Genomic DNA, 26,894 nt, shown 5'->3' with positions numbered 1-26,894 from the left:
ACCCAGTCTTGTTTGTGTAAAGTTTCAGGCTTGAATAGTTTTTTAAGAAAATATTTTTTGACTAGCCTTTCAAATAATAAAAATCATCAGTGGGTTTTGGGTAGAAATTTTAAAACAGTTAAAAGATTTTTCGACATTAATGTGGTGAGATAAACTACTGGGTTTTGATACAATCTGGGTGAGTATTTTAGACAAGGAACTTGATGCCCAGACCACAGGAAAACAATCTGGGTGAGTGAAGATGCAGTCATTTACAAGCCGTGAGCATATGATACTACTATACAAAACAACAAATAAAATGGCCTTTAGCTACCTACACCCCAGATCTGAGACAGTGACCTGCTCGAACTAGAGGCCTTCCTCCACCTTGCTAGACGCAGCAAGAAAGTCAAGACTTCCGACGAGTCATGGAGGGAGTAGGAAGCTTTCGTATCCTTCGGACTGGACGCTACCACGATTGGATACCCTTGGCCTCTCTTTTGAATCACCTGCAAGAGTGTAAACACACGGACTGATTCAGCAACCTAATCTTGTAGCAGGAATTCTGACCTAAAGAAATCGTTTCCTTGAACAGTACCTTGAAAGCATCTTCATCTGTCCGGTCATCCCCGATATAAACCGGGAGAACATCGGTGCAGTTGCCTAACCCTAGAGTATCGAGCAAATATTCTAGGGCGTTGCCTTTGTCCCATTCTATTGATGGTCGTATTTCCATAACCTTCATGTAGATTTCACAGAAACATTAGAGGACAATCATGTCAATCAGTTGTAGACATTTAGATTAAAGACACTTGTGCATACCTTCTTACCCCAACCCAAACGAAAGTCTGGATAGTGTTTCAGAATAGACTTCACCTTCTCCTCTAAGATCCCATAATCCTGGATTCGAAACGAAAACAATCCTTGTATTTCAAAATCCTTTCTTCGCATACAAATTAACTCACAATGTCATGCTTTATATAGATAGCTGTGGTGATGCTGATGCTGATGCTGGAATGAAACTGAACTAAAAGATTTGGGCTTAGGGCTTTATTTTTACCTCATCTCGAACTTGTCGAAAATGTACAGAGACACAAAATCTGTTGTTTTCTACCCTGGCACCTTGTATTTTCATAATTGCCTCTTCTAGTTCTTTCAGAATCTGTCACAAACACAGAGAATTTGTTACTATATGAGGTGGAATTGGTGTCTGCTAAGACTTCAAAAATAAAGAAGCCGACCTACGTTTTGTATTGAAGGTAAGAATTTCTGAGCAGGTTGAAATACAGCTTCATTGCCCTACCAAAGTGAACAAAGCATGTGATCAGTTACGAGGGAATTAAGAGAATGTCCATTCTTCTTTTCGAAAACCGTTCTACTACGATTGAGCATTCCCCCCGTCTTCTTCGCTAACTCATTCTCATGTTTCTTAGCAAAGAAAGTGTGTCCAGACCAAAAAACAGGAAAAATGGACTCATCATATTTACCTTTCTGTCAAGGGATACAGCATGATATTTCCCATCACTAGACCTAACAGGCCTAGGTGGTGCCATAATGTCCATCCCATGGCTTCCAGCATAATATATGTTATTCAACTGAACAAATCCTTTCACCTGCAGAGAAGACACCATGGACATTATCAAACTTTGCCTCATAAATTGACCCAAAAATCTAATATATAGAAAGGTTGCTAAGAGCAAGCGAAAAACTCTTCCTATGTAGTTACCTTATCTCTGCTTCTACCACTGATTATAGCTGTTGGAAAGTATTTTGCAACTTCACGAACTGCTGCACGCATCTGCATATTGAGGGTTTAATGATTTATGAGTTTCTTGCTTTAACAACAATTGTATAGTTCGCATTATTTTCTTGTAACTGTTCAGTACATCCAGCATGATGCTTCTGTCTCTTATACTTGTGGATTTAACCCAGATACGAGAGAGGAAAACGTTTTGTGTGATCATGTTTCGAAAAAGTTTCTCCACATTTACATGCATAAGCATTAGTGATTACCTCATCAGACATGAGAGCAAGATCAGGATCATTTACAATCGGCGAGAGAGTCCCGTCGTAGTCTAAGAACACGACGATCTTCTTCCCTTTTGCATCTTTCATCATCTGATCAAATGAGGTCAATGCAGAAGGATGGTCCACCTAATAGTTTATTGTGGTCAGATGCTTGCTGGAAATTAGAAGCAAGTTTGACTTTAATGCGATGGAAAATACTGGTGAAATTGAACTCACCATCCATGAACTGTAATTTGCATCATCAGAAACAGCTCCATTGATTACAGGATGACACGAATTTGGTGCTCTCTCATTTGAAGAGAGATCACTAACACCAGGCTGCACCTTTTGCCTGTTGGAAGATCTTTGAAATCCCATGGCCTGGTTAAGCTTTGCAAAATTTCTCTTAAACATATCTGTTTTCCGGAAAAATCAACTTGTATGCTGTCTCAGTTAGCGCCTTCGAGTTCTTCAGCTGGCTAATATCTAAAGAACCTGCAATGAAACCAGCATATCAAACATTCGAGTACCCACAACTAGATCAAAAACCAACATGAAGAGAAAAAATCATTGAAACTTCTAATTAATAAACAAAGTGATTAATCTTTTTTTTTCTTTTTCTAAATGGGCAAAAGGGCATTAACAATGACATTGACCCATCCATGCAGTTACCTCTATGTATTATATTTTGAATCATTTATTAATTTATATCATTGTCGAAGCATACCAAACCATCCAGGCCTCACAAACCAAACCAAACCAAGAGATAGCTAGCTCCCATGCATATACATGCTCAAAATTAATTAGTTGATAATTCATATGAACTACTTAATTATGTTGGTGAATTACCGGAATTACTCTTGTTGACCCTTCATAGAGAATTAAACCTTTTAAAATTAACGGTACCGAATGATTTCTTCATCATAAAAGCTGAAGAGGGCAGCTGGACAAATCCCAAAACATGACCTAATACAAACACAATCTTTATATTATATGGATTCAATTACGTATACAGGAGATGATTCCTAGATAGTGCAGGTGTGTCGAATTCCTGAGTTTGACTCCTGATGGACAGTTCAGATTGTATACTGTATAGATACTTTCTCTTGTTATTTCATTACGTGAGAGTGATAATGTAACATATTAGACTCCATAAAATTATAAAATATAAACCCAAAAAATCCCCAAGTAAAAGAGTTCTTATTACGCGGTTTGCTACATTGCAGACCGTGTTTCAAGGTAGAAAAAAACATTAATTTAATATATAATTACTAAGCTCAGTGAACCGACCATTCAATATCCGATAGTACTAATACATAAGCTTTTCTAAATTTTTTTGAGATATTTAGAATTTCATTAACATAAAATTAATGTAAATTTTTTTAGGGAAATCGATTTGACAGTAGGTAGTAAGGCATATCCTGAGAGAGGGGCTCCCCTCTTACTCAAAATATTGAGTTACCAAAAACACTCAACCACTAAATGTTTAACCTTGAGTTAAATTGGAATCTATCTTCACTTCAAATTTTAAGCCTCGTGATTTCTCGACTTGTCTCTAAAATATTCTTTAGAATACAATACTTTCACACTAGAAAATAGAAACGCAAGTACGTAGTTGTGGTTCATATTTCTTGGGGAACCACTATCAACCATTAATTTTCATCTTATTAAGACAAATGCAAACCAGCACTTCAAAGCAATTTTTATTCCTTTTAATTTTCACACAGATAAAAAAAAAAAAAAAGTTCTAAAAAGAAGTTTACTTCCAAGATAAATATTTTCCTCATCATGGTAAAGTGAATTCCATGTGAGACAAGTTTCACCTGCCATTGGATAGAGACATGCAATAACTTTGTTGATTTTATCCAGAAAAAGCAGCCAAATCAAGGACAAGACATCAACTCCATAAAAAGAAAAAACAAGAAAAAAGTCTGTAATATCATAGGCTAGGCAAGCAAACCCTAAGCTCACCATGTTGGCAAGAAACAAAAGTAACCCCCTTTGTCACCTAATCGAATTGAGAAACCTCTTTAGACACCCACATACCGCCTCGAAAAACCAGATTTTTATGTCCCTTCATCAAGAAAGCAAAAAGGAAGCCTTACTAGGGGGGGAAAAACAGCGCAGAGGATTTAACACTAAAAATTTTAAACTAATTATTTTAAAATTTTTACATAAAAAACATTTTATCCTATGATGTTCATATTTGTTAACAATTATGGCCATTGACTTATTGTAACCGAAAGTGTTCAAAGAAAGAAAACAAGAAGGTTGAGAAGCAAAATCGACTTAACAAAGAAACGCCAAACCCACGTGTAAGCAGGAGAAATGGTTCTTTATTGAACAAGAGACACGGCTTTGAAAAACACACAAGTGAGAACAAGACAGACAACATTAAAAAAGACAGAAACCAAGTGGCAAAGTCTTATAGAAATGAAAATACCTAGAAAGTACAGTTCGATTTAATATATATAAGCAGAAATTAAAAAAAAAAAAGTATCATATGCTCTTAAGCAATATTATAATTAAGGTAATTACGTGGAAAGGCAACGCTAATGACACTTTTCATGGGCTAATCAATTCATTAATGACTTTCAGCTGGTTAATTGATCACGGATCAACAGCAACAGTCCTTTTTTCAATACTAATTTAGATCAAATCAAAGCGAGATTAAAGGGTCGTTTGATTAAAATAAAACCCACTTTTCTCTTTCTTTCACGTTTTTTTTTATTATTATTTTTATTTTAAAAACTTTAATTTTATCGATTTCAATGAGACCAAATGAACCTACTTATTATTATTATTTTTTCTCCTAGTGGAATATATGCATTATCTAACTAATTAAAAATCTATATTAATTATTGATTTAAAATATATTTGTTGCGTGGCCAACAATAAGAGTGGCCGCGCTAAAAGCATCGAACGGTTACAAGTTGGCCATGTTATAAAATATAACCTAAAATCTTTTTGACACTTGGCAAAATCACAATCTCCTATGATCCATGGATTATTAATCTTCCAAACCAAACAATATCCTAGAATTTGCACAAGCCAATTACAACCAAACCCTAAAGGCTAAAAGGGTTTGTTCAAGAAAAGTGAATACAAAAAAGTGTATTGTCAGCATACAACTAATCACCATCACAACATGCTTTTAACCGTTTTTAGGTACTAATCCTTTCTCTATAAGGGAGGGTCCCACAGCTCTAAAATATTCCCCAAAACTACCAGAACTTAACTGAAGAAAGGCCGGTCTGTCTTCCTATCTCAACCCTGTATGGGTCACATCAAAGCATCAAGTGACACGTGTCAAATAGTTGTAGGTCTGATGAGGAGCAGTAGTTGAAAGTTACCAGCTCTTGCACTGTACTTCAGTCTGACGGTCAAAAGGGCCTTCTTCCCCAGTCCATTTATGGGGCCGTTGAGAGACACGTGTACGGACCAAATGCCATTCGTTTACACAAAAAAAGAGTGTAAAAAACGAACACCCAACTGTTTTTTGTTTTTATTTCCACCGGCTCAGTGTTTCTTGAAGAAAAAAATTAATATTTAAAATTAGAAAAAAACTGTTTAAATAAATTAGTGATCCCTTTAAGCTTTTAAGTGGGATTTCCAGGACCATTCATTTTTAAGATCTCACCTAATTTTAAAAATAAAAAGGGGCTACTTTTTAGCACTTATGAGGAGAAGATCTTGGTCATTGATGGCCGTAAAATTTGAAAAAAAAAATAAAAAATCACAGCCATGAATGTGAAAACAACATAAAAGAAAAGGGTTTTTGCATTACAAACCGAAATTCCACTCACATTAAATAAAAGACAAGCATGCGCATACATACATCCATGTTCATCGATCAAGAAAATTAAGAAAAAAAAGTTAATTAATTAGCATTGCAAATAAATAAAATTATAGAGAGGTGAAAGGCCACACACACACCTTGTTCTTGGGATCTCCTGATTGTTTTTCTGTCCCGAGTCGAGGAAAAAGCTTGACGACAAGAGAAGAAAGTTATGGCCGCCAATGGAGAAAACTTTTAGCTTGTAAGGTATGTAGGTACAGAGCAGAGAGCAAGGAGGAGAAATGTTGAAGAAAGAAGATGGTGTGGAGAGGTTAGGGAAGAGGGGTTTGTTTAAATAGGTAAGGAAGGAAGAGGGTTTAGGGATTTTGTAAGTTTTCTTGATGGACGTGGAAGAGACCTATTGCATTAAAACTTCCTTTTATTTAATTAATCCTTTCTAATTGCTTTTGAGTTTTCGTGATGGTTCTTTGAACTTTTTCGTTGACCAAAATAGGACTCTAAATGTCTCTCTTTCTTATATCTATTTTTATTTGGAGAAATATTAATTTCGTGCGATTGCAATTATGGAATTGACTTCAGCAGTATTAATATCTTAAAATAGGTAGGTCATGGAAAAAAATATTTAATTTCGATGAACGTGCTCTTGAAGACCATAAGATTTCTGGAAAAAAATAATTAACGATGGTTACTATTTAAAATAATCACCAGATTTCTTACTTTAACACCAATCAATGATGGTGAAAACACAAACAATAAGACAACACTTTAAAAAAATATAATTGAAGTCGATTATGGTTGTCACATAAAATTATAATTTATAATTTTATTATTAAATATTTTTTTTTCAAATAATCTATTTTTATAAAAAATTTACAACTCTTTAAATAAATTTAAAAACTACCATAAACAAAAAAAATCTAAATATTATGTGCTTGAAGGCTGAGCAACTGATGAACTCAATAAAAAATTAAATTTATGTTATTTTTATAACTACAACTCAAGATATGAGGATGTACTATAGTACTGTTTTAATTATACATGCACCATAATTTGGCCCAAACTAGCCATCATTGGCAATTCAGGAGATGGTTCAAAAACAAGTTGAGAAATGATTTTATATTCCGAAGGCCAATCTGGAAGAACAAAATAGAATTAGGAGAAAATAATGCATACATTATTATGACATATTATACTCCCCCTCCCGGTTCGAGATTTTTCCCCCTCCTTCCCCCTCCACCTCAATCTTGTTATGAGTTTTTGTAATATAATTAAGATATTTGTATAGAATATCGATATTAACTATTAAGTTAATGTCATAAAATCTTGTTGTTCAATTTATTGTTTGTTGTGATTTTTGGTTTAAAAAGATGCAATTGGGATTATAATAAATAAACATGAAAAGAAAAACAATTAATGAAATACAAAATCACCAATAGAAATCAATATTCAATCGGTGATGCTATCAGTGATATCCAAACTAATTTCATTGGAGAATTACAAAATATTGTGGAGTTTTTGAACTCATTGAATGAAATCAAACTTTATAAGGAATTTTGTTGATAATATCATAGATAATATCCACAATCTGGTCAATGGATTAACGATGAAAATGTTCATTAATTATTATATTGATATATTTGCCGATAAATACTTGGTTGATAATTTTTTTTACGACAATAAACATCAATCCCCGACAACATGAACTCGTCAACAATTTTATCTGGAATTAAAATGTTGATGGACGTCAAGTATAGATATCGATAAAATATTATGTTAGTATTTAAAAATTTTATGCGGGTGTGACTAGATTTAAAACAAATCATTTGCATTCCAACTAAATGCATTTACCAAAATTTGCTCGATCACCATCTTCTTTTAATCCGGGTTAGGAATAATTAAATCCATTATTTCCTTGTGTTAGCGATATAATTATTGCAAGAAAAATATGATTGTCTCCATTATTAAGTCCATCAATTAAAAATTCCCAAGAAGAAAGGACGGTTTGCATGGTTACCCTAATTTAAAATGAGATAAAAAAAAATGAAGATAAAATCGAATATAAGTAAGAGAAAAGGGTGAATAAGTGAAGACAAAACGAGTGAATATACTCCAAAATCTGAAGAGATACTACAAATCTTCTCTGATACTCATAGGCCACAGCATGTAAGAGAAATCTACATGCATTTTATTCTATTATATAGTTACAAGATTTGGCATTTAAATTGCTCCTTACTCATAGGCCATAGCCCAAAATATGGAAAAAAAACTATTGAGAAATGATATAATTAAGAGTATATGGTTACAAGATTTGGCATTTAAACTGTTTCTTATAACTCATGAAGAAGCAACTGATAAAACCATGGCGGATTTTGATTCTTTCATGTTCATATGAACCCTAGGTAAAATAAAAATGAATTACGTTAATGTGGCCTTTTTTAATATGGGTTAAAATTATGTATGTACTCATTTATTTTAAATTTAGAAATGCAAGAGAGTTTGAATCATCAATCGAAACATATTTCATATATTTTTATAAAAAATATTAACAGCTTCAAGTCAATTCAGAGAAGAACTAAATTATTGAGTCCATTAGCATTAAATGACAATTAATTTCTTGCGTATAAAAAGAGATTCCAGGATTTGAATATGAGACCTCTCAATTATAGCATACCTAAAACCTTGAAACTCTAGGCAAATAGGACCAAAACAGCATCATTAACTTAATACTAGTCTCCCTTGGGGGAGCAAAAACATGTCTCCACTAAACAAAGCATGGGGAGATACCATCGCCACCACCACAAGTTTCCCTCTAGAGAACCAATAAAACAAAGCATATATGACAAGGAAACTACAAGGAAGGAGTGGTTGTGGTAGTGGCAGCGTGATTCAAGTTGAAGTTGAAGGTTGAAGGTGATAGAATACAATTAATGGCACCCTCTCTAGGTCTTTGAAATTCCTTGAAAGAAACCTAGATATTAGGTGTTGTTGCCCGCGAAACTTCTCTTTTCCGCAATTGATTGAGTTGCATGTGTCTTCGTCCTGTTGATTAATTAACAAATGTGTTTAATATTATTGATACAGCCCTAAGATTCTCCGTCCTTGATTAGCAGCTTGACAACTCTTCCTTGCATGGTGTCTTCTGGTGTCTTCATCGAAGGCAAGCGGTAATGAGCATCCACTAAGAATATTAATCATGTTCATAATGACTTTAGTGAGGATTCCATCCATTTATTTAGTACCACATGCATAGATATATAGGAAGCCTCCGATGAATAGGAGATGCAACGCCACTTGTTAAACATTCGATTTTGAGATACTATCCTTTACAGTGGTCAAATTGACTGGTTTAGCCCTTCAAGAACACGACCTATTTTTAGATGAGGTTTTCAAGAGATTTTGCTCTTCTGAAAAGGGATTTCAAATCTAATATGTTTTAGATTTATTCATTTGATATTGCTATTTTATAACCATATTTTCAATTATATTACCAGACACATTAATTAAGTACATAAATTTTAAGTGTTGAGCTGTCAATAACGTTTAAGTACGTAAATAGTATCTTCTTAGGTAGTGATTTGCGGTTGATTTAGAACTCCAAAACGAAGAAATTCTGACTGATTAATTACTGGGAATTCTTTATGGAAAGTGACCGATAGCGGTGGGCAGGCCAGTATGTTCTTAAATGCCATCCTCAAAAAACTATATATATATATATGAAAAAATCTCAATGATATTGCATAAAAAAGAAAGGAAAAAAGAATACCGTCCCCATACTCAGATTTTTAAAAAGAAAAATTAATGGGGTAAAAGATGTTAGATAATGCTTAAAAAGAAAACCTCCTGTTTATTGAATGAACAGGTCGGCCTGTGATTTTAAGCTCTAAATTGCACAAACCATGACTAAGCTTGGGGTTCAAAACTACATCGAACAATTACGCCAAATATAAATGGTAACTTCAGTCAAAGCTAGCTTATACACTGTGAACTATCTGTAAGACCTGGTTCAGCCTAACAAGATAACCAAGCCATGGATTGATTTGGGGTTAACCATGACTCAAGTCAACACCGATCCTGCATTGGGAAGGGAAGAAAAAACAGGGTTCAAATTCTGTAGTTAACTATACACGTCATGAAAAACCATTTATAGGCAAGACTGCTGTTTCATCAGAGAAGCAGCTTTCCTCTGATAAACAAACAGCTCAAACTGTGTGTGTGTGTGTGAAACCATTATCATTCAATCAACAAAACAAGTGAAAATGAAAATTTTCCTTGGAAGCCTAAGCATAGATTAAACAATAAGAGTCTAAAGTACATGAAAAAAATTCAAGCATTATGCAAAGCAATTCAACAACAGAAATTGATGCTGGTAAAACTTGACTCTGGTCAAGGATGAGCTTCTTTATAGTTCAAGCATCAGAAAATTAGACAGCCATAACAGTAAAACAAAACAAAAAACTCGGGATCATTTTCCGATCCAATTACAGCATCTCCAGTTATGGCAAAAAAAAGCATCTACAGTTCGGATCAGCTTTACAAAACAAAAGAAACTTGCCTATATTGGTGTATGTTGAGCTGTTTCCACTAGCAAACTTCCTAACTTTTGCAGGATAAGTTACAGTATTAGTTGCTTTGGCTGGCCTATGTACCAACCTTCATGTATAAACTCAGAAAACGTTCTTCAGTTTCTATCATCCCAATTATCTTACCTTTTGCAGCATCCTCACCATGAGGACTGTCTGCATTTGTGGAGAAATCCAAGCCATTTCTTCCTAGGCCTTTCCACCAGTGTGCTTCATTTGTGCTTTGTTGACTTCCATAATCACCCGAGGAAGTTCTGAAGAGATGCCTGTTGGATCATCTCTGGCATGATCTTCACTTCCTATCATCTCCCTAGTAATTGAGGCATCATCAACCATTCGGCTTACCTCTGCTTGTGACAAACTTTGCATTGTTTGTTTGTCAGCTACTCTACCAGTTGCCACCAATTCTGCTTCACTGGCTTCAGTAACAACCTGGAGAAATTCCGAAGGGATAGCAGCTGGGTCCAATTCCCGACAACCCTCCAGAGCGCTATGAGCTTCTTCGCCTGTAAGCACATGATTAGGGACCTGATGAGAGAAGCGGAACATCTCTTCTTTTGGAATCCTCCTAATTTCATTTGGACCTACATGTCTACAAAAAACTGCCTTGAAACCAGCAACCTTAGTAAGAGGAACAACAGATATGCCCTGTTCTTCATCATAGTCATCAAGTACTTCTACCATCTCATATTCTCGCACCACTTCATCTGGGGTGTCCTCATTCCAGTCTGGAGACCAGTTTCTGTATAGAGCCCAGACATCTCCCTTTCTTGGAATGATGCGAACAACTCCCCGTGCGCCTTTTGACCATGTAACCCTATGTGAGAAAGAGTTTAAGGTTTTGCTGATTTCATGTCTGCCAGTCCGGAAATCACCACAAGTTTTTAAAAAACCAGACCCCACCCAGTCTAGAAGGCCAAATTCACTGTTGCTTCGTGAGTTAAGCCAGCTGATCTTCATCTTAAAAGGCTTCAAAGAGATCACTGAGTGAATTCGAGCATAATATCGGGGCATCCCATCGTTTTCGTCATAGGCAGCCCAGACCTGGTCATCACCAAAAGAACTTTCTGTTCGATCCAAGTCAAAATTATGAAAATCAGGATCTGGAACATTGATTGACAAAGTTGCTGGTGCCTGTTTAGTAGATCCATTGGAAGAAGTGCCAGCAGAGTCACCACTCTTATGTTTATTTGCATCATTGTTCACCAAGCTTTCCTGTGTTTTACTTTCTTTCAGTTTCACCTGATTTGAGCTCCATTCTTTAAGTTTTCCACGGACCTCCAAGAGTCCCTTCTTCATCAAAATGTTTCGAAGCTCGAGAAGGGACAACTCTCGCCCAGTGATGGACTTGGTATGAATATCTGAAAAACCATGAACCCTTTGTGCTTCAAATTGGCCCCTTTTTGGTTCAGATGAATTTCTGATTCCTGCTCCTCCATTTCCAATGACTGCTTGATTCAAAACATCAGCTTCGTGATTGTTCATGCCAGTTTCATCACATCTCCTCCTCTTAAAGAGTTGGTCTGCTCTAAGAGCAGAATTACCCACCCTTTTGGAAGCATGATGCTTCTCCCATTCAGTGGCTGCCTGTGCATCCTCCTGCTCTCTTTTCAATCGGTCGTGTGTTTTCTGAACCACACTCTTTGCATGACCAACGGTTGATGTTGATGAAATTTTGCCTCCAAAATTACACCATTGGAGATTTGGACCATTAGTTGAATTGTGTACTCCAAACCCCTCAGATCCTGAATTTTGACCACCATTTACTTGAGAATTAAATGCATTACTATTTCCAGCATGATGTCTTGGATTCTGGGAGGACTTCTTAACGTTTGAAGGTGGATCCTTCTCAACAGCCAAAAAAGGCTGATGACAGTTGGGGCATAGCAGGTTGTGATTTAGATAAACCCTCAGATACTCATAATGCATCATACATCGACTGCAGATAGTCCAAAATGTATCAGGTTTTTTAGATGACGGAGAAGGGACTAATGTGGGCCTCGACTGCATATTCTTGTTCTGAGTCCTTGTATGCGAAGTTACAGTACTGTTGTGATTATGAAAGCCATTTTCCCTATGTTGGGCAGAGGGAGCCTTAGTCTGGGTTGATACTCTCCCCTACCATTCTGCAGGACTCAGTTTCTGATTGTATGCTCGTCTCTTTTCCTTATCAGATAACAAGCCCGACGTCTCTGAAACCAGCTTAAATGCATCATCTGCACCCAGAGACTTGTTTCTATCAGGATGAAGCATGAGCGCTAGCTTGTGGTATTGTTTTCTGACTGTCTCATTGTCAGCCCAGGGGTTAGCACCAAGCACGCCGTACCAATCAACTTCTCCATTACTAGTTCTGTTCTCTGCAGAAATATGAACGTCAAAAGTAGTCAGCATTTGGGATTAACCATCAAGCTCGGGGTACAAATTTTGAGCCTTTAAAGCAGATTTCTTTGCCCCAGCATAATCCCTCCCCATAAACTTCTTCTCAGCAATTTCCTTTGCCCTGACTGCTTCATCTTTGTTGCACTCCATAATATCTCGATGTCCTAGAATATAGCCCTTGTCTTGTGGTTATATGAATGTTTCTAAGATTTCATCCACAAGTCATAAGTTCCACGGCTCCAGGTTGTTCATTTTTTAAGACAAAGGGCACTGTCAATTCTCTGACACCTGTTCAATGCAGAAAAAAGTTAAACTAAAATAAATGTCGAAGAGATCTAATGTCAGTTATTGTAGCCATATAGTTACAAAACAAACACGATATTCATACAAATCACAACCAACAGTACTTGAATTTCCTATTCCTTCCCGAAAAATAAATCTCCAGAAAAACAACTCTTATAGAAATCACATAATTCTTTATTTTACTCTAGAATGTATCACATTTATTGACATTAACAAGGAGAAGTTTTCAATATTTGACAGAATAATAAATCTCAGTCTCTTCTAATATAAGCAACAAATGTCAGTAAAACTTGCAACATGACATACAATAATTTGATAAAATAATAAGTGCTCATGAACCACTCATCGTGTAATATAATTCCCTAATACCTATGAAACATAGAGGCATGTGAATCACTTCATATTGGAATATTTGACCTATAAACATAGATGCACATGAATTAATTCATATTGGAATATTTGATCTATAAACATAGATGTGCGTGATTCACTTCATATTGGAAAAGTTAACTGATCTTTTTCCTATCAAAAGAAACACATAACCCTAGCAGTAACTTCTTGTGTGTCCTTATGCCTAACAATGAATCTCATGCTTCGAGCCCAGAAAATCCTATCAGGCATAATCTACAATATACAAAAGGGTTTGATTCCATTTTAAGAATATGCAAAATGGTGGGAAAACATTCAATGGCTTAACATGTATACAAAGTCAATATATTAAAGGGCAGGAAAGAAAAAGGATAGGGCACCACAATAGACATCAAATAATTCAGACAACTAAAATATAAGCAAATGCCACCTGCCTGTATTGCATGCTTTTCTTTACTGTCAGTTACAAATGAAAATCATACATGTGCATGTACAAAAGCACACATGCGTGCACATATGTAAGGGTCACCATAGGTTTTCAAAGAAAGGCAGGGTTCACCAACTTACAGGATATAATCATGCTACTTGAATTTTAGAAAGTATCTAGTATACAATTATGATGACAGACAAACACAAACACGGATATTGTAATGAGAATAAAGTACAAGATACTGGACAAAAAAGCTCCCAAGTTCTAGACACATGAATACCGGTACTAAGTCTTTCCAGGAATATCCTAAAATGGAGTGTGCATATTTATGAGTTTCTAAAGAGGAATGGGAGAGATCATGTTTTTCACCTTAAAGACACCAAAACAGATTCCATTAGGATTACATTTGAACTTGTACAGGTGCTTGTATGCAATGTGTCCACTACTAGCTTCTGCCGAAACTCTTCCATTTTTCCCTCGCAACAAATAGGTCTTCCCCCTAGTCATGTTATCTAACCAAGAAGGCCCTGTGACTCGTCCAACCTTTACATATAATCTCAATTAGGTATGCATAAGTTCCCCCACCCCTCTTATAATTACAAGTAGAAATACTTGGCACTTTCAAACCCTACCATGTATATTCATAGTGAATGGTGATATCACGGAAAGGAGAGAACACGATTTTCTAAAAAAAGCTTATGTAATATCCAACAAATAAATAAGGTACAAACACCATTCATTTTATGGGTTAAAAATTAATTTCAAAGAATTATTATTGTTTGACACTCCTAAACATCATGGCATAAGAGGACATGTTGTGGCAGTTAACAAACGATTTATGTATTCTATTGTGCACAATTCCTACATCATGCAGACTTAACCAGCACTTGGCAACTGTGCCACACACCAAGGCAATGACACTGTTCCAATTTTCTTCCTTTACAAATGTAAAACATGGACATGGGAAGGCAACATAATCAACATGCAGAACACATTTTTACTTGAGTAAAAAAAGGCTAGTTAATAATGCATGCGTGCTTTCTGTATCAAGCCTCACAAACAAGAGTTACTACACCTTATGCGTGTTAAATAATAAATTTGAAACCCATGTAGGCATATCTATATATAGATGGAAAAGGAATATTTTTTATTCTTAATTTCTTCCTTTTCCATCTTAAGCATATAATGTTGGACTACCAGGGAAAATAAATTCAGCTTTCGAATAAATAAAAGTAGTTTCTCAAATCATTTGCTGTTAAAATAGTTTTTTCCATCTCTCAACAAGAATCATTTTTCATCTCGATGACTAAATAATAAATGCACTTTGCAATTGGAAGTCAGTTTTTCCAATTTAGTTTTTCCCTTCGTTCTTCTCAATTTGTAGATTCAGAGAAACCATATATCTAGAGAAGTCTCATGGATGGCTGTTTTCAGATTCTTTTAAGTTCAGATCATAATATGTAAAATATATTTTTCCCATTAAGGATAGATGATACTGGACAAAAAATGAAAATTTCAATTTACCTCAAGAACAAAGCTTATCTTTAGCTTTCATAGTATGATTTGAAATCATACATTTAGAGGAGCGGCAAATGAAGTAAAAGTTAGCTTCAAAAGGTACCATCAACACAAGGAAATGAAATATGTATAGAAAATGATCAAACATGGTATATACATAAATATAATGTTTTATCAACTATAAAAGTTGCACACTTGTTTCTTTCGAATCCTGATCTTCCCTTAACGTGTCAAATTCTCGAACAATGGTGAGAACATTACCATAACATTTGAAATTAAACACCAAATAGTTCCAAAGGTAATCAGAATCTCTTGTTCGTTATTCTTAAAATAGCACATCTCCACGTTCGCAGAGCTCCCATTACCTCAATCACAATTTGCAACGTGGAGCTCCCATTACCTCAATCACAATTTGCAACGTGGAGCTCCCATTACCTCAATCACAATTTGCAACAGGACATAAAGAACCAATTCTGTATAATAGATTCAGCTTTTAATACTCTAGATTAATACTAAATTAAAACTTTTCAACAACTTGATTATCACATGAATGCAAACATAAGCAACGTGCAACATTCCCACAAAATTCCTATGGATCCAAATCCATAACAAGATACAATCAGATTCAGAATTCCTACCTTCTTAAGATACCTTATCAACTCATTTCAACAGTCCAAACTCTAACGTAGTAGCATTTACAATAACAAGCTAAGATAGCCTCAAATTATCACACACACACATTCATTTGAGAACAAAAAAGCCAATAGACAACAAGCCCGCAAAATGTAAACTAAAAAAGGTCCCGTCTTTACTTCACCATTTCATGTTCTAAACAATTCAAGAATCACATCCAACTCAAATTAAACATCCACAAAAACAAAACATAACAAAACCCCATTAGCAAATAGTAAAATAAATAAGCCAAAAACACTACAATCGATCAAACAACAAGTTGTTCATGGATCTACAGTGATAGGGTTTTTAAAGCAACAACTAACGGTCAAATTACACTCATTTGAATTACTAGCAGATTAACTTCAAACTGAAACCCTAGATTCTAAAGTCTTGAAAGCAGTACCCAGATTGCTAATCTTGCAAAAAACAAAATAAAAAACAAAACTCTATCATATGGCCAAAAAAGCTTAAAAAATGAGAAGTTACCTATAGAAAGGAGAGTCTTTTCAAATGAAGAAAAATTGTATCAATCAAAATGCATAATGGGTTTTCATTTTTTATTTTTTTTTTCAAAAACCCATTAGAAACTCTGAACTCTGAAGAGTAAGCATAACTGAAATAACAAAGAAAATGAAAAGGCAAGTGGGGGTTTGGTTAATATTTAATTAGGAGTGTGCCCTTTTTTTATTATTAACCCAAATCCTACTTTTTTATAGTGAAAACAAAGTTCACTATGGTTAAATTTTAACTCCTGAATGGGGTTCAAATTTAACCTTGGCATTGTGGTGGGTTGGATTTTAACCTGGGTTAAATTTTTTTAAGTATAATTGGGTTTGCAAAATTGATTAAATTTGATGGATTATTGTGGTGATATTACCCTTTGATGGATTATTAATGGAAAATCTTAGTGATAATGACACATTGCAGAGAAAGTATGGTTAGATTTTCTTTTTTCCATTTTAATTAACCATACAAGATAAATGAACATGATTAATTTTGAGGTTATATTATGAATATACGAGTTAATGTAGTAGGTGATAACTGGTGAATTATTAGTTACAAGACTAAAATAGGATGAATTAGGTATACCAAAAAAATTACAAGAAATTCTTTATATAAGATATTTTACACTGAAGGATAGTTTTGTCATTTCAAAATGCTTTTTAGCTTGCAAATCCAACTTTTTGTAATGAGAGCTATCTAACCAGGGTTAAATCTTAACTCTTGAATAGGGTTTGCATTGGCAAAGCAATGTGCCTGATTAACTAGGTTCCAGGGTTAAATTGAGCTGCAAATCTTGTGAAATATTTATGGAGAATTGCTCTGAAAATTAATTGCAAATGTTGCAGAAAATCAGTCTTTTCCTTGAAAAAATCTAAACATTCTGACAACTGCAATTTGCTTTATACAGCACCTGTTAAGGCTATCTGAGATGGTTATCATAACCAATTATGGCATTCTCATTATTACTATACTTTAATCCAGAAATTTTAACCTTCGATTGTTATTTTTCTACTTTACCCTTCCCCCCCTCCATATGTATTTATTATCATTGATCATTATCACTATATCTCTTGTATTCAACTTAAACGTTGAAGTTAAAGTTTTCCCAGGATTTGTTGGGCAACAATATATTTTCTCTGAGACATCTCAATGACAAGAGGCCAAGGTTAATTGTAACCGTAATCTCTGTTATTGCCTGAATTTAATGTGATTGTACAAATTCTTTTAACTTGTTTTGATCCTTCCACGTGGTAGGCTTGAAAGTATCAATCACTTGTTATCCACAATAATAAAGCCTGAACCTATGAATCACATGATATAAGCCTCCCAGAAGGCTTTCTTCTGGTCTTTTTTATAATTTTACAGTCACCTGGTGCTATACTTGAGCTAGTTTCTGTTCAAAAAGCAAGCTGTCCGCACAAAAACAAAAGGGTATGGATAATTTCACGTCTTATAGCTCTGGTTTTGTTGATGTTGGACAATTACATGCAGCGTTGGAAGATCAAAATACAACAGAGTCATGGCATGTATCATTAGTTTTACTCTCCAGGTTCTGCTAAGACAGGCTTTTTCACCATTGAAAGCAGCCACTGATTTCTCAACCACAGCAATCACTCTTCATTCTTGAACCACCTGAAGTTTCTGTTAGCGATCAAACAAAATAAATTGGTCAACGTTTTGTTTTACCAGCTGACTGTGCAAAGAGGAAGGAAATATTAATTAGGCTAATCAAGACAGAATTTGTCAGTATTTTGTTTTTTCCAGTAGATGTTCGATTCAAACTATCAGCTTCGTAATTGCAAACGCCAGTTTCTTCATGTCTCCTCCTTTTAAAGAGTTGGTCTCCTCTAAGAGAAGAGTTATCCATCCTTTCTGAAGCATGACACTTCTCCCGTTCAGTGGCTGCCCGTGCATCCCCCTGCCTTCTCTTCACTTGGTCATGTGTCTTCTGAACCACACTCCCACCATGACCAGTGGTTGACATTGACGCAACTTTTACATCCAGCAAGACTCATTCTTGTAAAATTACTCCACTGGAGGCTTGGGCCGTTAGTTGTAAAATTATCTCTATGTCCAAGAATATAGACCTCGAGTTGTAGTTATATGAATATTTCTAAGATTTCAACCGCAAGTCACATATTCCACGGTTCCAGGTTGTTCATTCTTCAAGACAAATGGCACTGCCAATTTTCTGACACCTGTTCAAAGCAGAAGACAGGAAAACTGAATCAATGTCGAGGAGATTCAAATGTAAGTTATTGTAACCTTATAATTACAAAAGACAACATGATATTCATACAATTCACAAGCAACAGTGTTTGAATTTCTTACTCCTTCCCAGAAAACAAATCTACTCCAGAAAAAATAACTCCAGCTAAAATCAGGTAATTTTTTGTTGGCTTTAGCAAGTAGAAAAATTAAAGGACGGGAGAAAAGGATATGGCACCCCAATAGACATCAAATAATTCAGACAATTAAAACATAGACAAAGGCCACCTACCTGCATTGCACTACCATCAGTTATAAATGGAAATCATACATTCATATGTACACAAGCATGCAAGCAAGAGTCATCATAGGCTTCCAAAGAAGGGCAGGAAGGAACTCCACCAACTTACATAATATAATCACGCTAATTGAATTTTAGAGTGTGACTAGTATACGATTACAAAGACAAACACACACAAAAATGGATATTGCAATAAGAATGAAGTATAAGAAATTGGATAAAGCAGCTCCCCAAGCTCTAGACAAATGAATAACAGAGCGTGTCTTTCCAGGAATATCCTGAAATGGGGTGAATATTTATGAGTCTCTCAAGAGGAATAGCAAAGACAATGTTTTTCACCTTAAAGTCACCAAAACAAGGATCTATTAGGCAACATAATGCCTATATCAAGTGGATATAACCAAGATGACATGTTTCCAAATTTCGTCCTCACAATTCTAAAACATAGCAGACACAGAAAGGCAACAAAATCAATATGCAGACCACATTTTTACTTGAGTATCGAAAAGCCAGTTAATAATGCGGGAGTGCTTTCTGTATCAAGCCTCGCAAACAAGAGCTACGCCTTATGCTTGTTAAATTACAACTTTGAGATCCAGGTATACATGTTTTATTCTTATTTTTCTTCCTTTTCCATCCTATGCATTCCCAAGCACATGTGATGCTGCACTTAAGAGGGAAGATAAATTCAGATTTCATGTAAATAAAAGGTAGTTTCCTGAAACATTTCTTTTTAAAATAGCCTTTTCCATCTCTCAACAAAAACAAGTTTTCTTCTCGTCAGCTAAATAACAAATGTGCATTGCAAACGGAAGCCAGATTTGCCAATGTAGTTTTTACCTTGCTTCTTCTCAATTTCCAGATTCAGAGAAACAATATATCTAGAAAAGTCTCAATGACGGTTGTTTTCAGATTCTTTTAAGTTCAGATCATAATATATAAAAATGGTTTTCATTAAGGATCAACGATACAGGACAAAAACCTACAATTCAGCTACCAATTCTGCAAAGATTCAGCCTTTTAATACTCTAGAGTAATGTTGAATTAGACATTTCAAGCAACTAGATTATCACTAAAACACTTGTTGAAAAGATAAGAAGAAGTTGATCTTCATCAGATAAAGTTAATCTGCTGCTAATGTTGATTCACAATTGAAGACTATCTACTTGTTGCTGATGTTGATCCACTGCTGAAGATTATCCTCTGGAATTGAGATTGTGTAGATGAACTGATTGAGTTGGACTCAATCACTTGCAACTCCTATTTTCTAGCTATGTATTTGTATATATATATATTCTCATTGTAAACTCTGATATTGTAACACAGATGAAATAAAACTTCTGTTATTATTCTTCCCAGCTTTCGTTTATCTTGTTTTCATGGTATCAGAGCACATGAAATCTTAAACATATTAACCAAGCTTCCGCAAAACCTCCAATGGAGGACAATACTGATTCAACCAGTATTAACCAAAACACTACCCTTCAGAACATGTCCTTTTTAACCATTGATCCTTCTGATCCCTTTTTCATTCATACATCAGATCATCCAAGCATGACTCTTGTTCCAAAAGTTCTTGATGGAACCAATTATGCAATGTGGAGACGTTCCATGCTAATAAGTCTCAGCGCCAAAAACAAGTTGGGATTCATCAATGGAACCATACTTATACCAGGAGAATCTGATCCTAAATACATGTTATGGCAACGATGCAATGATATGGTTCTCTCTTGGATTCTTAACTCCTTAAACCAAGAGCTTGCCAATAGTGTTCTATATGTTGAAACCCCTTCTGAAATCTGGTTGGATCTACAAGAACGATTCTCACAAGGTAATTTTTCTCATCATTATCAAGTTCAGCGTTCCATAGTAGAATTGCAGCAAAATCAGGATTCCATCTTCACATATTACACCAAGATAAAAACGTTATGGGATGAATTGAAAATGTCCAGTCCAACAATTCAGTGCACATGTGGTGGAATGAAACAACTGTCAAACAATGAAGAAAAGATGAGACTTGGTCAGTTCCTTATAGGATTGAACGAGAACTATTCAGCCATTAGAGGGCAAATCATGCTCATGCAACCTTTACCAACTGTTAAGAAAGCATATTCACTCTTGTGTGAGGAAGAAAAACAAAGAGGACTAGTTGAGTACAAAGTTACTGAACAGGTTCATGCCATGAATGTAAAAAGATCAGGTTCTACTTCACAGCGACGAGATTTCTCTCGAAATTGGATGTCTGGCTCATCAACTATGCAAGGATCAAAGAAACGACTTCACTGCACCTACTATGATGGAACTACACATACAGTGGAGAGATGTTTTTATTTGATTGGATTTCCCACCGGTCACGCTCTTCATGGCAAGAATGTGCAGCCTCGCAATCGAGCTCAAAAAGCTGCTGCAAACCAAACAGGAATTGACTCATTTCACACCAACATAAAGTCGGCTCAAACCTCTGATCAGCCTCTTCAATTCACTCCTGAAGAATTTTCACAAATCAAAGCTTTCTTTCAAGCAGAAAAGTCCACTGTATCTGCAAATTATACAGGTAATATCACTCCTTTTTGCTCATCTTTCACGACCCAAAATGCTGAGGCTTTACAATGGATCATTGACAGTGGTGCCACTAACCATATAGCCACTTCAGTTATTAATAAAGACATTGTTCCTATGTTCTCTCAAGTCACCTTGCCGAATGGTTCCTATGCAAAAATTACAAGTGCTGGTTCTGCACATGTTACCAAAAGCCTACATGTCCATGATGTTCTTTGTGCACCCTCATTTCATGTGAATCTGCTTTCAGTCAGCCAACTCACATATGCTCTTAATTGTTCTGTCCATTTTTTTCCCACTTTCTGTATATTGCAGGACCTAGCTACGAAGAGGATGATTGGCCTGGGGAAGCAGAGTAAGGGACTATACTACCTTATGCCACAATCAGAATCACATTCCTCTTCAACAAAATCATATCAAGTCTCTTTTCCATCAGGAGCTGTTTGGCATAACAGATTAGGACATCCATCAAAATTACCCTCTCAGTTCCTGTCAAAATTAATTCCATCTTTTGTTTATGATTCGCAACATTCATGTGAAGTTTGTCCCTTGGCAAAACAAACCAGGTTATCCTTTCCCATAAGTTCTATTCAAAGTACTAAATTTTTTGAGCTTATACACTGTGATATTTGGGGTCCACAAAAGACTGAAACACACTCTGGTGCACATTATTTTTTAACTGTCGTGGATGACTACACTCGTTTTACTTGGATTTTTCTTATGAAATTCAAATCTGAAACACAAGGGCTGTTAAAATCATTTATCACTTTTGTCAACACTCAATTTAACTGTCAAGTTAAAAATATACGAAGTGATAATGGGCTGGAATTTATCTCCTTAAAGCCCTTTTTTTCCACTCATGGTATTTTACTCCAAAATTCATGCCCTTACACACCTCAATAAAATGGTGTTGTAGAGCGAAAACACAGACACCTACTCAATGTTGGTCGTGCCTTGAGATTCCAAGCAAATTTACCATTACAATTTTGGGGAGAGAGCTTGCTCACTGCCACCTATCTCATAAATCGTCTTCTCACCCCAGTTTTGAATCACAAGTCACCATATGAACTCTTATATGGAAAACCACCCATATATACACATCTTCGTGCTTTTGGTTGTCTCTGTTATGCCACCAACTTACAACCATTGACCAAATTTTCACCACGAGCTCGTCGATGTATTTTTGTTGGATACCCTTCTAATCAAAAAGCATATCGTGTTTATGATCTTACCACTCGACAGTTTTTCACTAGTCGCGATGTTGTTTTTCATGAAAATACATTTCCTTTCATAAATCACACTTCGGTCGATTCCTCTCAAAAACCATCTCTGCCCACCATCCTTCCTGATCCTAATGACAACTCAATTCCACAACCATTAATTTTTCCCCCCTCACCAATCGAGACCCCTTCCACCCCATTATCTTCCCCTCCCTCTTCAGACTCTCCATCATCACCATCATCCACTCCCACACAATCTTCTCCTTCTCCAACACCAAACACACCTACTCCTATTCTACGTCGCAGTGATCGGCCACGACAAACCTCTGTTCTGCTCCGTGATTTTCATTGTGGTCAAGTTGGTATATCACAACTCTCTGCATCCACAACCAAGTCAACCTCTTCAAGGTCAGGTACTCAATATCCATTATCAAGCTTTATTTCCTACCAGTCCTTATCCCCTTCTCATCAGATATTTATTAACAACATTACTAGCACTCTTGAACCAACAACATATGAGCAGGCACTCAATGATCCTAGGTGGTGTGAAGCAATGAGAACTGAGCTCACTGCACTTGAAAATCAGAAAACATGGTCTCTGGTTTCATTACCATTACATTGTCGTCCCATAGGCAGCAAATGGGTTTTCCGAATCAAATACAAATTTGATGGAACTGTGGAACGGTATAAAGCACGGTTAGTAGCCAAGGGCTTCAATCAACAAGAAGGCTTGGACTATCATGAAACTTTTGCACCAGTTGCAAAGTTAACTACAGTTCGCTGTCTTCTTGCCTTGGCAGCAGTCCGTAATTGGCCTCTCTTCCAGATGGACGTTAATAATGCCTTCCTCCATGGTGATTTACATGAGGAAGTTTATATGACTCCACCACCAGGACTTCGCCGACAAGGGGAGAAGGTTGTATGTCGGCTTCATAAGTCCTTGTATGGACTCAAACAAGCGCCTAGAAACTGGTTTGCTAAATTCTCAGACGCCATTAAAACGGATGGGTTCTCTCAATCACACTCAGATCATTCTCTCTTTGTGCAAGAAAAAGGTTCTACTCTAACCATTGTTCTTATCTACGTAGATGATATAATCATTACTGGGAACAATGACAGTGCTATCCAAGATATCAAGTTGTTTCTTCAAAAACAATTCCACATAAAAGATCTTGGTAAGCTGAAGTATTTTCTCGGACTGGAAGTGGCAAGATCAAAGGCTGGAATAGTTATATCTCAGCGAAAATACACACTGGAAATTATTGATGATGTTGGATTTCTTGGAGCTAAACCCGTTGATTTTCCTATGGAACAAAATCTGAGGCTCACTAATGATCAAGGTGAGATATTGAATGATGCTTTCACACTATAGAAAGATTGGTAGGGCGATTAATCTACCTTACAAATTACTAGACCAGATATCATGTATTCTGTCAACATCTTAAGCCAATTTATGCATGCACCGAGAAAAACCTCATTGGGACGCTGCTCTTCGTGTAATAAGATACTTAAAGAACAACCCAGGTAACGGCTTATTATTCTCTCCAGCAGCTCTCTGCAACTAAGAGCTTACTGTGATGCCAATTGGGCAAATTGTCCTATGACAAGAAGATCTACATCTGGTTACTGTGTATTTCTTGGAGATTCTCTCATCTCGTGGAAGACAAGAAAACAGAAAAACAGTCTCCAGGTCATCTGCCGAAGCTGAGTACAGGTCTATGGCTGCCGCAACATGTGAACTCACCTGGCTTCGATGCTTATTTAAAGATCTACAGGTCCTTTTAAAACCAATCACTTTATTCTGTGACAATTAAGCAGCACTTCATATTGCTGCAAATCCGGTCTATCATGAACGCACAAAGCATATAGAAATTGATTGCCATGTTGTGAGAGAAAAGATACAAGCAGGTCAAATTGTTACAAAATTCGTTCCCTCCTATCTTCAACTAGCAGATATATTCACCAAGGCATTAGGGGGAGACAATTTCAAGAAATTATCAGGCAAGTTGAACATTCTCAATATTCATGCTCCAACTTGAAGGGGAGTGTTGAAAAGATAAGAAGAAGTTGATCTTCATCAGATAAAGTTAATCTGCTGCTAATGTTGATTCACAATTGAAGACTATCTACTTGTTGCTGATGTTGATCCACTGCTGAAGATTATCCTCTGGAATTGAGATTGTGTAGATGAACTGATTGAGTTGGACTCAATCACTTGCAACTCCTATTTTTTTAGCTACGTATTTGTATATATATATATATTCTCATTGTAAACTCCTGATATTGTAACACAGATGAAATAAAACTTTTGTTATTATTCTTCCCAGCATTCGTTTATCTTGTTTTCAACACTTTCCCACAAAATTCCTGCAGATCGAAATCCATAACAAGATACGATCAGAATCACAATTCCTACCTTCTTAAGATACCTATCAACTCCTTTGTACAACCCAAACTCCAGCATAACAGAAGGCAGTAGAATTCACAATAGCAAACTAAAGATAACCTCAAAGTATCACATAAAACAACTAATCAATTCATTTGAGAACAAAAACAGCCCAAAAGTGACATGCTCACATAATGCAACCTAAAAAAGCTCCCATCTTTACTTCGCCATTTCATATTCAAAACAATCCATGAATCACATCCAACCCACATTGAACATCCACAAGAAAAATTAGAATAAAAAATAAAACATTGCTGTAGAGTGATAGGGTTTTTAAAGCAACACGTAATGGTCATTTTCACTCATTTGGATAATCAAATGAACTTCAAACTGAAACCATGTATGCTAAAGTCTTAAAAAACAGTGCCCAGATAGCCAATCTTGCAAAAAACAGAATAAAAATAAAAAACTTTGTAAAAAAAAAACAAAATGTAAAAATGAGAAAGTAAGGCCTATAGAAAGGAGTTTTTTTCAAATGAAGAAAATTATATCAATCAACTAACCGTTTTCTTTAGTTTGGTTAAGAAATTTTAAGTTAGTTTATTATTCTTTAAAAAAATATATATTTTTAAAAGTGTAGTTAGATAATTTTTTAAAATCAGTATTTTAAAAGATTTTTTAAAATATACTATAAATATCAAAAAATAATTTAAATTTATGTGTAAATTGATTGAAGAAATTGTATGATTTTTTCAGACGAAATCTATGAATATTTCTTTTGACAAAATTAGCATTGAGTTTATGAGAAATGGGTATAGATGTCTATATGATGAATGAAAAAGTGTGTTATTGAAGCTTTAGGGTGCTTTTCAAAATAAATGAGTGTTTGGAAGCCGTGCAGTTGTATTTTGAAAATTTTATTTTTTAAAAAATATTTGAAATTATTTTAATATATTAATATTAAAAATAAATTTTTAAAAAATAAAAACTATTATTTTAATACATATTAATATTATCCCGAGCACCGAAGCTGAAATGAAGGTTACAGCTGGGAGTGGTTCCACACGCTATCGCAGCCCATGTGGCACACTGTGACTGGTCCATGGCCATGTAAGTTGAGATGGTGACGCTTGCTAAACCTGGGCCGCGTGTCTCATCATCGCGGAATCGAAGGAGGGGCCAAATGATTACGTGTCGGCCGTTAAAAAGGCCTAACTTTCTCCCTGAACTTGACCTCATAATTTTGTGGCACCAAACACGTATCAAATGATTCATATTTTATTTTTGCAAAAACATAAAAATTATACAAGAAAATTAAAAACTAAATCACAAAAAATTATTCTGGATTTTGAGATTTTGATTTCGAATGTTGAATCAAATTGAATTTAATTTTGAATCTTTATTTTTTTATTTTGAATATCTCAAGCTATTTTTTTATTAATTTTGATATAAATGATAATCTAGAAGAACAAACTTATGTGATGAAAAAATGTGATTTTAAAAATTAGAAAAATAATTAACGGTGAGATAGAAATCTGAGTGAAAGGACCTACTTTTTATCCAAAAAAAAACAAACCCACAATACTCAAATAAAAAATAAAATTTAGAGACTAAGTTCAAATTCAGGGTAGTTTTTGAGTTATTTATTATTATATATAAACAAAACTATGAAAATAT

At 35.4% G+C, this 26,894-nt stretch overlaps 1 protein-coding gene, 1 long non-coding RNA gene and 1 pseudogene across 4 annotated transcripts; all 3 read right to left on the bottom strand.

The window, feature by feature from the left end:
- Window positions 1-107: 107 nt before the first annotated feature.
- On the bottom strand, window positions 108-6,161 carry LOC118033262 (probable trehalose-phosphate phosphatase C). 3 transcript variants are annotated; one of them, XM_035038196.2, is made up of 11 exons: window positions 5,923-6,161; window positions 5,226-5,514; window positions 2,224-2,481; window positions 1,993-2,133; window positions 1,706-1,777; window positions 1,467-1,592; window positions 1,225-1,278; window positions 1,040-1,141; window positions 802-879; window positions 578-718; window positions 108-488 (listed from the first exon to the last, which is right to left on the bottom strand). In XM_035038196.2, exons 3-11 carry the CDS (start codon window positions 2,398-2,400, stop codon window positions 306-308), a joined length of 1,074 nt encoding a protein of 357 aa, XP_034894087.1. In that variant the 5' UTR covers window positions 2,401-2,481; window positions 5,226-5,514; window positions 5,923-6,161; the 3' UTR covers window positions 108-305. The 3 variants fall into 3 exon arrangements, with proteins under 3 accessions (XP_034894087.1, XP_034894079.1, XP_034894095.1); XM_035038188.2 differs by lacking the exon at window positions 5,226-5,514 and having other exon boundaries at window positions 5,923-6,160; XM_035038204.2 differs by lacking the exons at window positions 1,993-2,133; window positions 5,226-5,514 and having other exon boundaries at window positions 5,923-6,158.
- A 3,985-nt stretch (window positions 6,162-10,146) lies between these two features.
- On the bottom strand, window positions 10,147-16,676 carry LOC118033281 (uncharacterized; annotated as a pseudogene).
- Window positions 16,677-17,856: 1,180 nt separating this feature from the next.
- Window positions 17,857-25,402, bottom strand: LOC118033289 (uncharacterized). Its single transcript, XR_012167505.1, has 2 exons — window positions 25,261-25,402; window positions 17,857-18,741 (listed from the first exon to the last, which is right to left on the bottom strand). It is a non-coding gene; the product is annotated as an uncharacterized lncRNA (long non-coding RNA).
- Window positions 25,403-26,894: the final 1,492 nt, after the last annotated feature.

The sequence above is a fragment of the Populus alba genome, chromosome 12 (genome assembly GCF_005239225.2).
Source record: "Populus alba chromosome 12, ASM523922v2, whole genome shotgun sequence".
NCBI classification, from domain to species: Eukaryota; Viridiplantae; Streptophyta; class Magnoliopsida; order Malpighiales; family Salicaceae; genus Populus; species Populus alba.
Note: the sequence above shows the minus strand (reverse complement) of the source record. Positions and strands in the feature narration are given on the sequence as shown.